Below are 13,261 nucleotides of genomic sequence, written 5' to 3' on the forward strand. Positions count from 1 at the left end.
AGCTCTGCTGAGGCTGTCCAACATACAAGGCTCTTTTGCTGACTGGGACCAGTGAGGTGGATTGTCCCTGGCTGTGGCTCTGTGCTGCAGCCAACTCTTTTCCTCTGTGTCCCCACACCGTGGGAAGCGGCAGAGGGGCTGCAGTGCTGCTGGGTTTATAGCACAATGGCCTCTGAGTCTGCTCCACGCTGTGCTGGAGCAGGTTCCTGAGCACTTCTGGAAGTCTTGTGTTCCAAACGCAGGGGAGTGGATGTTCACAGTGAGATTGCCATATGCTGACTGGCCAGGCCGGTGAGTAGCTGTTGGCAACGTACTTGAATGGGGTGCATATGGGATCCATCCCATATGCATGGTCAGTGTGAGGGCAAGAACCACGCGGAGCTGTACTGGGTTTGTGCTGCAGACAGAAGGTGAGAGGAGGAGAGGCTCTGAGAAGACAGGAGCAGAAAGAAGTTGCTCACAGCTTATTTTTCCCAGCTGTGAGAGAGTAAGCCATGTTTTTCCTTTTACTTTGGTCATTCTTAAAGGCCCAGGACTGCCTCTTGCCCTTTTCCTACAGCTCCTGTGTGTGTCTGGCAAAGCTTAGGGTTTCATCTGTCATCTGTAATGTAGTCATGTATCGCCTCTTGCTGCTCTTCCTGAGAGAGCAGTAAGCAAAACAGCTGTGTTGAAGACACTAGGCCTTGGCCCTGGTTATGCTGAGCTCAGATGATGCAGTCTTGGGAGATTTTGTTTTAAAAAACGCATTCAGTTTTACCCTCTCTTACGCAGTTAGAATATTCCTGGTGAGTAGCAGTAAGGCTTCTTGAACTGAGGGGGTAAGAATGACAGATATTTCTTTTCATCAACTTACTCTTTTTCTTTCCAAGAAGAAGAAAATATGAAGCTGCTATACTAAAAGATCTGTACTTTTTGGAGGTTTGGTTTAGTTTTGTGTTTGTTGGTTTTTTTTATTTACCCCCTGCTTTGGTTTTCTGTACAGGTTTTACGTGACAGCGGAGTGTTCGAGTACACGTGGAAGGAACTTTCGGTTTGGCTGGAACACTTGGATAATACAAAAGAAGACAAAAAGGAAGCAGTGATTCAATTTTTGGAAAGGGTAACTACTGTTGAAATTAGCCAGATAAACAATGCCAAGAATAGCAGTAATGGAAACTAATTATTTTGTTCCTGTTGTTGAGAAAAGTGTCGAAGATCAGTGAATGAATTCTGAGAAAAGCAGTGTTCATAATTCTTTATACAGAGCTGACATCTTTCTTGTCTTGGGTGGGAGGACAGTGAAATGATTTGGAGGAAAATTAAATCCAGAAAGGTAAATTGTTATTACAGCATCCTTGATAGAAGGGTAGAATGTTGTGTGTGGGGGTAGCTCTTATCTCCTCTTAATGTGGCAATGTCTGCCAGAATTATCAGACCTGAGTAAAAGGTAATCTTTTACAAGAAAAGTTGACATTTCCTGTTTACCTTTCAGGATGTTAAATGCCCAGTGCTTCCTTTTCGTTGCAATTTGCCCAGGGACTGAGTCTGTGGTAGCACTTCAGGTGCAAAATTGCAGTGGAGATTTCTTTTTCCTTCAGACCCAGTGTCCTATGCACAGCAGTAACCATAGGTAGATTCCTGCAGAAGTGTATGGAAGTTGTCCTCCTAAAACTTTCCCAGCTTCCAACCACTTTTAGCACATAGTCTGTCTTAACAAGATATGGTTCCCATAGACTTAATAGCTTGTAGTCTTACATTTCTCTCTCAACCTTTCCTGACAGATCCTGTTGAAACTGGTGACAAACCCCTATCCATATACAGATAAAGCAGCAGACCTTGTTCAAGAAGCAAGTATGCTCCAAGTTAATATGTTTAAACAAGACTCTGATAACGTCAGCATCCCTGTCTCTCACATTGACGGTATGTGGTGATTCCCTCAACAACGGAGGATTCCAAGACTTTCTGCTAAATTTTCAAGCCCTAATGTGCAAACTGATGACTGGTAACTGTAGAAAACTCGCTTAAGTAAGGGCTTACAGGATTCAGCCCTTCAGTTGTATTTTGTATCAGAGGTAGAGGTCTCAATTGTAAAGTTACCACTTTACCCCAAAAAGTAATTTTTTATGGAGTTATGCCATTTTAACAGTGTTTTAGATCTCTCTTCAGGCTTCTGCAGTAGCATTTTCTAAGTAAAACGAAAACTACTACAGTTCTTCTCCCTGGGGCTGCTCATATGTGTTCATCCAGGAGGAAAGGGCTCAGGTGCCCAGGGAGCAAACTTACTCCCTGGCACACAGCTGGAATTTTGCTGCTCCTGCTTTTTGGGACCAGTCACAGCTCTACTGCAGACAAAGTAAAAATTCTGCAGATGTGGACACGGGCAACTTACCATGTGCTAGTTGTTCTGGTATAACAGTCCATGCGTAGGATTTTGCAGTACATAAATGTAGGATAGTTGAGGTAGTTTAACACTCTGTACCAGGTGGATCAGTTGCCTTGAGTTGACTGCTACAGAGGTGTAATGCCAGCCACAGAATACATGATATTTTCTTCATATGTTAAAGCTGTCTTTGACTCTTTCGTGACCAAGATTTGTTTCTCTGGCCATGCAGAGCTGAGAAACTCTTCAAGGACTGCTCAGTCAGGATGTTCTTTTAGTGGGGAAGTGGCTGCTTCCTTCATACTTTCCCATGTGTGTTTGCTGTCACTGTTATGCTCTGATAATCCTTACCTAATGCCATTGTGATAGCAGTAGGTGATGTAGCTCTTCCCTTTCTTCTGTCAGTTGGACAGTAATGTTGAAAAGCAAGAAGTAAAGCTAAGCACACCGTAGGAGACAGTGAATTGTACAGTTGTGTTTACCATTACATTGCTAGACAAATGTGTCTTTCATACTTTTCTCTGCTTGGGGAATTCAGAATCTGTCTTGTTGGATTCTACTTCCATGGTTTTCTAGTTAGTCTGAACCGTCTGCTTACGTTTTGTTTTTTTTTTTTCCACTTAATAGATGTCCTGGATATGGTGGATGTCCTAATTGAGGGCAGTGATGGCTTGGATGAAGAAATTGGGTTCACTTTAAAAGACGATATGATTATCCAAACATTTCCATTCAGTGCTGTTGTCCCTGCTGCATTAGAAGCCAGGAATATACTGTTGCTTCAGACTGAAAATGAAACAGGTACAGACTTTTGTTTCTATGTATCATATGTGCTAGTGGAGTGGAAGTGAGATCATCCTTACTCAATGAGCTCCTGTTTTATTGTCTTTGTTGCAAGCAGAAGGAGGTGCAGTTCCACGGCATTCCCTGCTCAAGAGAAGTATTAAAGCTTATGAGGTGCTTCTGTCCTTATTTCCTGACCCTAAAGAAGCTTTGGGTTTCTGGAGCAAGGAAAACAGATGGAAATTTGGGCATTCTATGAACTGCCATTTGACTCTAGGGAGTTCCTACTGTGGCAAAACAAACTTGCCCAGGTTAGAAGAAGAGAAATCAGTTTTCCCATATGAGATGCAGGTAAATGGAGGAGGAGAATGACTCCAGGCTCTGAGCACAGATTAGAGGGGATTTGAGGAGCAGAGATACCTTTCCTGCATATACAGTCTTGACCTGGAAGCTCCAGGGGTGAATGCTGCTGAGTTCTACCAGCTTCTTGAGGAAAGGATTTGGAGGAGCGAGGTATCCTAGGGGCAGCAGTTAGCCTCAGAGCACAATTTGCCAACTCCACAGTGCCTCACTAAGCCCTATGTATATTTGGCTGTTGATTAGCACCTGGGGTGCAACTGAGCATCCCAGTTCTGAAAAATCCTCCATATTTAACCAGTGCATGTTAACCTGGATGTGTTCCCCCCAGTACATATCTGTTCTGCTCTTAGGTGGTGTGGGGCTGGGGTCCTTATCCGTCAAAATATAGACAAGTTTAGCATGACACAGTGAAAGTGGAGTTAGTGTATGCGCGTCTGGAAGGAAAAAGGCCAACTCAAGCATGTATCTTAAAGTGGGGTGATTATTTACATCAGGCAAGGACTACTGTGTGGAGGATTTTTCCAGATACCTCAGTGGGTCAGAAACACTTGTCTAGCTTATCACAAACACCTTTTAATCCTATTCAGTACTTTTAAAAATGATTCTGTATGGCCTGTTGCACAGGCCTTAAGGAAAGAGGATCACCTTAGTGTCTGCTCATTCAGATTAGTTCTGTCAACAGAGGTTTAATTTTTTATTTTGCTTTTCTAGGAGCACACATCATAGAGTATCTTGTTGCTGTTTTCACTGACCTCCTGCACTCTCAAAGAGATCCCCTCGCCCTCTGCTTGATGTTCCAGCTCTACGATAAAGATCTGCAGTCACTGAAAGTTTCTAAGTATCCTCAGCTCTACCGATTTAACCAGTACTATAGTCTCTGGATACCCCAGCAATCTCAGCAACCTGTGGTATGGCATACCTGAAGTCACTTGAGCCAGTATTACTTACTATAAAACCTCACAGTGCATAAAGGTTACATTTCCATCAGAAAGTGCATTTACATTAAGCTAATTCTATATTGCTTCTTGATCACATTGTGACTCAAATTTGCTCAAGGGCTTTTCTCTAATGACAGAAGAGGTCTGTGCTGGGGTTGGGAAGTGAAGCCAGGGCTCAGGGGTTGTATGCAGTCACTCAGAGTACAGTTCCTTATCAGGCACAGTGTAGCATAGAATACAGTGTGGCCCAAGGAACCAGATTACGGTGGTTGGAGTCACCCAGGTATGGGGTTGGGCATGCACAGACCAGCTGTGCTTGGTGTTGATGTGTTTTTCTGTTAGCCCAGCAGTGACCATGTGCAGGTTCCCCATGGGACACCTGTGACTAGCTCTGTGACGATGGGACTGTACACATGTGCTTCTGGAACTTCAGTCCCAGTTTTAGCACAGAACTCATTTCAAAGCAAAGGTAGCTGAAGAAACTTTTGATTCATACTCATCTTTATTTTTCTCTTATGTTTTTTTCCATTTTAAACAGTTTAAAAAACACAAAGAAATAGGCAAAGAACCTGCTGTAGCCCTGGATTCTGTGTTTACCCCTTTGCTAAAGAAAGCCTATGAGAGAGGAAGCAATACCTTACTGGAAGACGATATCCAGACAAAATTGAGAGATTTGGCTTCCCAGGTCCTGCCTGAACAGCTTTTGTTGGGAGTAAAACAAGTGTTGCTATACCTGAAATCCACAGTGGAGAACTTCGGCAGTGTAAGAGCACTATTATGATGATATTATGGGTTTGTTTGGTTTATTTTAAAGTAGAAAGTACAAATGACTTGACAGTTCAAATGTAATAATCCAGTTCTGCAGCTTTTTCATGTGCTCAGCTCTCACTGACACTATAGAGCAACAGACAAACCTGCACCTAATTTGTGAACAAACATCTGTCCTTCTAATTGTTGAGGAGTCTTGGATTTATTTTGCATGGGTTACCTTACTGATCTATGTGTAGTGCAAATAAAGTCCAGATTTTAATTCCCTCTCCTGAGTCTCCATAAGAAGCCTTTCTAGAGACTGAAATTTACTGGCCTGTGTTACATGAAAAGTTGCAGTATAGATTAAAATGTAGAAATATTTATTTGACACCCTGAGACTTTTCTTAGAATCAGGTTTCTACAGAGGAGAGTGATTCCTTCTCCCAGAAAAGGTTGTAATCTAGGAAGTTCTTAGTTAATTTCTGTTCCTGTTGGGTAAATATCATTCTGCTCCCATCCTTCTCTTTTCTGAACTTTCAAGGTGTCTGTATTTTCACAGTTTAGTAAAACTTCTGGTCCTCACCTTGTTGACCTCTACGTGGACCTGCTGAGCAGCCTGTTGTGCCGGGGAAATCAGATCGAGTTGGATAATCAGAAGAAACGAGAAGAGCATCTAACTGAATCAGATCTCTTTGTGGATGAAGAAGCTCTGGTTACAGAGGAATCTTCAAATGACAAGGTACCAAATCTCTTGATACAGAGGCCAGAAACTCACTTGTTAGTAAACTTTGATTTGATTTATTCTCTAGGGAAATAGAAGTTTTGCTGCAACATTAATTTGACCAACTCCATCATCCACAGTCTCATCCTTAAGCTGGAATGTGTTCAGGAGAGGTCCTGACAGAGATCTCTCACCTTTGCAGAAGAAATTCTATTCCATAAGCCCTGTGTAAAGCCTGGTTATGCAAGTTATGTACTTGGAGGAGAGAATTTTTGCCCCCCTTTCATCAGTTCTGTGGATTTGCAAAGATTAGAATGGAATTGTGTTGACAAACCCCAGAATACAGAGTTTTCCCCTGGTAGTGCTGAGACATGTGAAGCATGTTGAGTGAAGGCATGCCTCCCACATCATATATGTTGAAAGAATGGTATTTATGTGCTTGTAATTAGTTAATATTTTTATCCTCTAATAGACCTCTAATTTTTATCCTCTAATATTTTTATCCTCTAATATCCTAGTTAATAGACAATTTCATGTTCACTAATTGTAAAAACATACTCTGGAAAATAGGCAGATGAATGATTTCCACCCCCCACCCCCAACCTATAATTATAAATTCAGTGATGTTGTTACAACCATTTGTTACAGACACTAGAAGATATGCTGATGTTGATTTTCAGACATCCTACACTGGAGACTTGGTTCCTGGCTTTAGAACAACGTTCTCTTCCTCAGCACAGTTTGAACCCTGTCACTGTGAAGCTCCTGTTGGCTCACCTCAATTCCGGTGTGCTCCAGCTCTTGAAAATGGGTGCCCCGATGCTGCAGAGCATGTTTCACAAACACGTGTTATCGAAGTATTTTGAAGCTATCACAAAAAGTGTCTTGAAAGAGCTACAGGCTGCAGGGAAAGACAGAAGCCAGGTCTCTCCCAAGAAGTCTCACCAGCTGGAGGCTCTGGAGGAGCTGCACATACACATGGCTGCAGCGCAGCTGAAGGAGATCACTTTAGCCATGCTGCGACTTCCTGAGATGAGCTTGACTACTCAGAAATCTGAAAAATCCCCTAAAAAAGGGAAACAGTTAAGCTTCTATGGACAGATTTTGGTGCAGCTTCTCACAGAGAGCTACCAAAGGCAGCCCCAACAAGGAGAACTACTGCTGTCCACAGAGCACATTAAAGCTTTGGGGATACTGATGACAGCATCAGCCAGCAAAGATTTGGAGAAAGTTTTCCTTCAGGCTCTCCAAAGCGAGCCAGTCCTTGCACACGCAGTCAGCATAGAGGTGCCTGTTCACTGCCTTAACCAGATGTCAGAAACCTGCCTTGCCATCGTGGGCACGCTGCTAAAACACTGTAGGACTCACCTGCTGCAGTTTGAGCTGTGGTGTCTGAGCAGTGCCACTGGAAAGTACCTCAGGAAAAACATGGAGAGTTTTCTTCCGCTCATTAATGTGTATTTGCAATGCAGAGACCAGTACGATTTCACGCGACCTTCTGCAGGTAAAGCTACAACTGATCCCCCTTTGTGATTTGAGAGGCCAGATTCTCAGTGTGGGTTCTGCTGGCTCTAAAGTCTTCCATCCTCTGCACAATAAGTAGAGGTGATAAAAGTTACATGTCTAACTTCTGATGATTCTCTTAGAAGCACCTCTCTAGTATAAAAGGTAAAGGACTGTAAGGAAGCTTGCCTGTTGGACTGAAGCAAAGTACTCTTAGAGTTGCTGCTGCTCAGTTTTCTCTTTTGAAGCCCTTACTTAAGACTTAGTGCATGTGAAAATCTGTCTTCATGCTTATCTTGGTTTAGTATAGAAGGTAAAAACTTCTTGGGCATAGATAGAACCCTGTCTGGTGAGTGGAGTGCCATAGCCATATGGTTTTGCAGAGTGTAAGCTTTCACTTGTACAAGTATAAGAGTCCAAAATTTCCTTCTAAAATAAATCTCCAAACACAGCTTCCTGCAGTAATGCCTTCCTAAGTTGACAGTCCAAAGCTTTCTAAACCAACAGCAGTATTAAATTGACAAGACTTAAATTTTCTACCAGCAAAACTACAAGTTAGGATTCAACTCGACAGAACATGATCACTTTGATTTCATATCTCATATTGCATAGAAATGTGAACAGCAACAAAAACAGGCTGACTGTAGCAGTTGGTGGGGAAAGCCAGCTCTATCTAGGAGAATTTCAAGTAGTGAAAACACCTAATGGTGCTATGGAGCAATACAGAGTGCACTTCTCTGTAGCAGATCAGCAGCTACTGTCATGTAATTTCCTAGAAGCTAAGTAATATGAGCCTTTATTAGAAAAGTGATGTGGGATTTTTTTAATTATAAGTCTATTGTTGCTTAACACACTTAGATGGTGGAACCTGTATCCCTTGCTCTCCCCCAACAGTGGTCTCGGCTGTCACACCTGTCTTGAGGAAAGCTCTGTGGAAGGAGCTCTGCAGTGTATTGCAAGACACAGAAGTGTCGCATGAGACCACTGTGAAACTGCAAGTTCTTTCGAAGTTGTTGCCATCTTCAGAAAGCAAAGGGCTGCGAAACCTTATTGACCAGCTTCCTGCTGCTCTTGAGAAAGCAGAAAATATCGAGAGGTAGGCAAGTCCAGTTTCCCTGTTTCAGGACTCAGCTTGTCCTATAAAGTGTTGTGATAGATATGCATGAATGAAAATATTGTGAACGAAGCTGGCATCCTCTCTTCAGAGAATCTGTCACTTTACGCTTTGGCAGAAAGACATGTTTAACACATACAAAAAGCATGTTACAACATCAAAAAAAAATCTTTCTGCAGTTGGACGGTGGCAGATGCCATATCTAGAGTGCTTGAAGACTCGGAAGAGCTGCATTCCTGGAGGAAGCGCCTGTTGTCAGCCTGCATGAAGGGGTTAATTGTCATGTACAACAGCAATAGAGATGAAAGCAAGCAAGAAGTGGAGAGGTCCATGCTGCTGAGGCTAGAACAATTATTGGTGAGGCTTCTTTTTATCTGCGTTCCCAGAATGTGAGTCTGTGCATATGTGTTATTGTGCTCTTGTATCCTGGGTAAACACAGATTGGACTTTATTTTCTGTTTTATAGATTATGGCTTCTATGGGGTTTTAATAGCTTCTGCAGAGTTAACTTAGCCCTGCTAATCCCTTATAAGAAGCAGTTGAGTTGTTCTTGATGGTGGCTTTCTGCTAACAGTTCCCTTTGAAAATCAGAGTTTGAGGTATTCAGGAGTTAAAAATCAAAGTTTGCCAATGGATGTCTTCATTAAAAAAAAAAAAGTGATAGAGACACTTCTGACAAGACCCACCTGCCATGCCCTCTAGGTGTGTGGCAGAAATCTGGTGGATTGTAGATAGAAATCTGGACTTTGATCATAAAGAGCAATTTTGTAGTTCAGTAAGGTAGGCAGATCCATGTGAGACATAAAAATGAAGGTCTTTTCAGGCAGTGAATGCTTTTAACCTCTTGCTGGCTTCTGGTGAGACTCCCTTTTAGGACACAATTGATTGTATAGGACAGCAGTCTTGCAGGACCTGAGGGGCCACCTCATAGTGTTCATCCTGATGATGTTCACAGGTCTGACGAGGTTAGCACCAGGACTGCTGGCATGTGCAGCTGTCAGTCTTCTTAAAACTGATTGTTGTTTATTGTGCTTTATAACATTTCAGGGAAGATCAGTTTTTGTAAAGAACATGCACACCCAGCCACCTCTGTTTGCAACAGGGAAAGGGTGGTTAGCTTCAGCACGTTGTAGGTACACAAAATCCTGGTACCCAAGTCTCTTGCTTTGACTTGCCAACTTTTTATTCCTTTGACACTTCAGGAGTATGAAGAGTTTCAAGACTCTGGGTTTTTTTGGTACCTACAGACCAATGTGCTTTTTAATTGCATACAGCCCATGTGCTTCCCTGCTTCTAGGACCAACAAAACCAGACTTGCAGTTTCATTTGAATCAGGAGGTAGGATCGTTGTATCCAGGAACTTTCTTCCCTGTTATCCTTTGATCATCCCACCAGAGTATTTGACTTGCATGTTGCTAGTGTGTCTGTTGAACAAAAATTGCTGGTCTCAATGATCTGTAGAAGCTCTATGTGCTAAATGTGAACATCTTTTTTAACTTATTACATGCACAGCGCTTTGTTGAAGAAGTGGACCCAGATGACTGGTACAGCCTTGTGAAGATGGGACTCAAGTAAGTAATTTTGAGATGCACCAAAGGTGCTGTGGGAGCTACAGTTCTGTTCACTTGGCCTTGTCCCGCATTGTACTGGAAACACCCTGTTTCCCTTGCGTTCAATCAGATTTGACAATGCTCCTTGTTTCTCAGGGTGCGCTTTATGTCACATCCACTGGCTTCATGTCACATCCACTGGCTTCATTGGAGCCTGAACCTGCACAACGGCAGGCAGATTTGGATTGTGTGCTCCAGTTAGCATAACTAACATAGCTAACTGGGTAGCTGGACTAGCTTCTTTTCGAATGGCATAAAGAAGATTTATGCTCATCTGATTTCTTTTGTTTAAGGTATTTCTTAAATACAATTCATAGGAAGTGAGAATCAGATCTTTCACCTTTAAATGTAAACCATTTAAATTAAAGAAATAAAAAATAGTTTAGGATAATCTTAGCTTCTGTAGAGATGGACGTGTTAATCTGAAGGGTTGCTGTCTGAAGGGTTGGTAGGCAAAATCCTAATCCTTTATTAAGATCAGTGCAGCTACAAGAGTCACTCTGCATTGATTCTCCTTTTTTTTTTGTAATTAAGATACCAGTATAGCTTAAAAAAATTAAAGCAGCTCAGGGAAAGAGGTACATGTGTTTTCTTTTTTTTTTTTTTTTAATTTTGTTTTGGTTTTACTAATTTTGCTTTCTTTGCAAAGTTCTCATGTCTTAAACAGATTTTTTTCAAGCAGCTTTCCTTTTGGTTGGGTCTGAATTTTCTGTGATCCTTTCTTCCAAAGGTACCGCTACAGAGATGAAGCATTTTTGAAAGTCCTGAACGTTGCTATTCAGTTATTATACAAGAAAGAATCTTCACTTAGTCAGAGATTAGTCAAGCTCTCCAAACTTCACATGATGGTCACGCAGCACTCTCTATTTTTGTCTGCCATACTGAGGTCAAGAGAAGAAGATGGCACGAATGTCCAGACCAGAGGTATTTTTTTTTTCTACTGCTTCCCTTTAACTATATTTAGTAATCTTGTCTTTCTCGCATTATATTCTATCCATGCAGTAACCCATACGCCTACATATACTTGCAGAGCTATTAAACAATTCCAGAATATTAGCATTTATTTTTAAATTTTACCTCTACTTAGATCCAAATGTTGTATTCATTTTATGGCTGCTGGTTTTAAACACCTTTTTTTTCCTGAAACTACTGAAAAAGTGGGTTTGGGTTTTTTATTTGTTTTTTTAACTTTGTTGAAACATTGAATTGATTCTTTTGATTTCTGTGAGGTTGCTGGTGTAGGGTCACTGAAGTGCACATAGATTCTGTTAGAAACAGGTGTGACAGAGGCCCTCATTTTAAAGTAGCTTGATTCAGAAGTTGATTTTGCAAGTTGTATCAAAACTGATGATTTAATCAATGCATATTTGTTATTGCAACCTTTCATGAGGAATATCCTTCCATGAGTAATATAAATTGGGTGATAGTTCACGTGTAGGATTGGCTTTGTTTCTTCATCTCTGCCAACTAAAGTACTTACCTGACCTTGAACTAATTATTAAATCTCCATAGACCTCAGCTTTTTCCCACTGTACAGGGCTTTGAGATTCAGGGGTTGAAGAAGCCATACAAAAAAAGGGGAGGAAATTCTCAGGGCAGCATGTTGATAACAATTTTTGTGTAGATTGGTTAGCAACATGTAAACAAACTTCAAAGTTTTAAATCACCTGAAAAGAGCAAGAAGCTCATGTGAAGTCACAAATCTAGTGAATTTAAAAGCAAGTCATAGATTTTTCGGCGTACTGCGTGTGTTTTACCTTTTGCATGTATTTCTGTAGAGCAAGATGGATTGTTTGAGACTAACTTCAGTAATTCAGAAACTTGATGTCAGGAAGGCATTCATTCAGGCTGTTGTCTTTATGATCTGTTTTGTTTTGATGTGTATTTTATATTCCTGTAGATACTAGGGGAAAAAGCCCATGCCTTTTCAGATGCTGGGAGTGAAGAAATCTGGATTCGGGTCTTGACTCTGCCACAGATACCCTATTTGCCTTTGAGCAACCTGATCACTTATTTGATCTGTTTCTCAGCTAGTTATAAAACAAAGGTGGATAATTTTTGTGCACCCCAGAAAAGTGTTCCTGTAGCTGGCTGACTAATTGGATCCTGCAGTGATGACCCCTGTTTAAATGCATTTTGATAAGTAACTGCAGCTGGAGTGTGAACTTACAAGTTCTTGCTGTAACTTCTTGAGTAGCTCAGAGAAGTTGCTGGGATGTCTGCCTTCACTCTCCACAAGTCCTGAGCTAATTTAATATGCCGACTTAGGAAAGGAGGGAGCTGTGGTATGGTAGGGTAGGATATAGCACTTCTTTTTAACCAGAGAGCAGATGTGTACACGTGGAAAGTTTCTGCAGGGTAGTGTGCCACGTTGTATACCCCAGCTCATGATAACATTTGTGTGTCCAGCTTAGAAGCAGTGTTTTAACTTCTTCAAAAATATTGTTCCACTTGGCTTAAGTGCATTGTAATTGTCCTTTAGTGCAGTCAAGGAGATGGTTTCTGGTATTTATAGAGATAGATCTTGATCTGAAATGTACAGTACTGTATGTACATCTATTTAGAGAAAAAAACAAGTGTTTTGTATGTGTGCGGGGGGATGTTTATTTGCACATTATCTGAGAAAGCAGCAAAGCTGAAGCCGTGTGTTTATTTCAGAGGCCTTGGTGGATATACTGCTGACAGTTGTGAAACTCAGCCCTTCTCTGTGTGAGAGCAGTCACCTTGCTGTGTTGCTGGGTGCCTACGGGGCTACGCTGAGTGCTGTAGGTAAGTGCGTTAGTCTGGGTAAGGTACTTCCTACTAGATCTGGTTTTCATCTTCATAGGTGACTGACTTTGGGTTTCATCTTGGTTTTTAGATCAGAAGATACTGCTACTGCTTCAGTTATATGAGAAGAATAATCAAAGTCTTATAAATTCCAGGTAAGCCAACCACCTTTCTTTTTTGAGTAACTACAGGGAAATAAGCAGTCTCATAATTGCCGTTTTTCCAGGGTCCTATTTTTAACTGAGATAAACAGTGAGCAAGGTCAAACCTAGAGGTGAATGTTGCTTTTAGAAACATTTTTCCTACATGTTTCCTATTCTTAGCGAAATTCTCATGTGTTGCCTGAAGTTTTGGGTG

General features: G+C 41.5%; 1 protein-coding gene across 2 annotated transcripts in view; it reads left to right on the forward strand.

Moving 5' to 3' along the window:
• URB1 (URB1 ribosome biogenesis homolog) overlaps positions 1-13,261 on the forward strand; it is a 56,503-nt gene that overhangs the window by 25,706 nt on the left and 17,536 nt on the right. For both annotated transcript variants that reach the window (XM_065650835.1, XM_065650844.1), the window contains 13 exons: positions 983-1,099; positions 1,761-1,899; positions 2,987-3,157; positions 4,211-4,407; positions 4,976-5,200; positions 5,747-5,926; positions 6,557-7,412; positions 8,306-8,507; positions 8,705-8,882; positions 10,038-10,096; positions 10,866-11,059; positions 12,794-12,904; positions 12,996-13,059. In XM_065650835.1, the coding sequence (XP_065506907.1) occupies positions 983-1,099; positions 1,761-1,899; positions 2,987-3,157; positions 4,211-4,407; positions 4,976-5,200; positions 5,747-5,926; positions 6,557-7,412; positions 8,306-8,507; positions 8,705-8,882; positions 10,038-10,096; positions 10,866-11,059; positions 12,794-12,904; positions 12,996-13,059 (2,693 nt within the window). The remainder of the gene's footprint in view (positions 1-982; positions 1,100-1,760; positions 1,900-2,986; positions 3,158-4,210; positions 4,408-4,975; positions 5,201-5,746; positions 5,927-6,556; positions 7,413-8,305; positions 8,508-8,704; positions 8,883-10,037; positions 10,097-10,865; positions 11,060-12,793; positions 12,905-12,995; positions 13,060-13,261) is intronic.

The sequence above is a fragment of the Caloenas nicobarica genome, chromosome 1 (assembly GCF_036013445.1).
Source record: "Caloenas nicobarica isolate bCalNic1 chromosome 1, bCalNic1.hap1, whole genome shotgun sequence".
Classification (NCBI taxonomy): domain Eukaryota; kingdom Metazoa; phylum Chordata; class Aves; order Columbiformes; family Columbidae; genus Caloenas; species Caloenas nicobarica.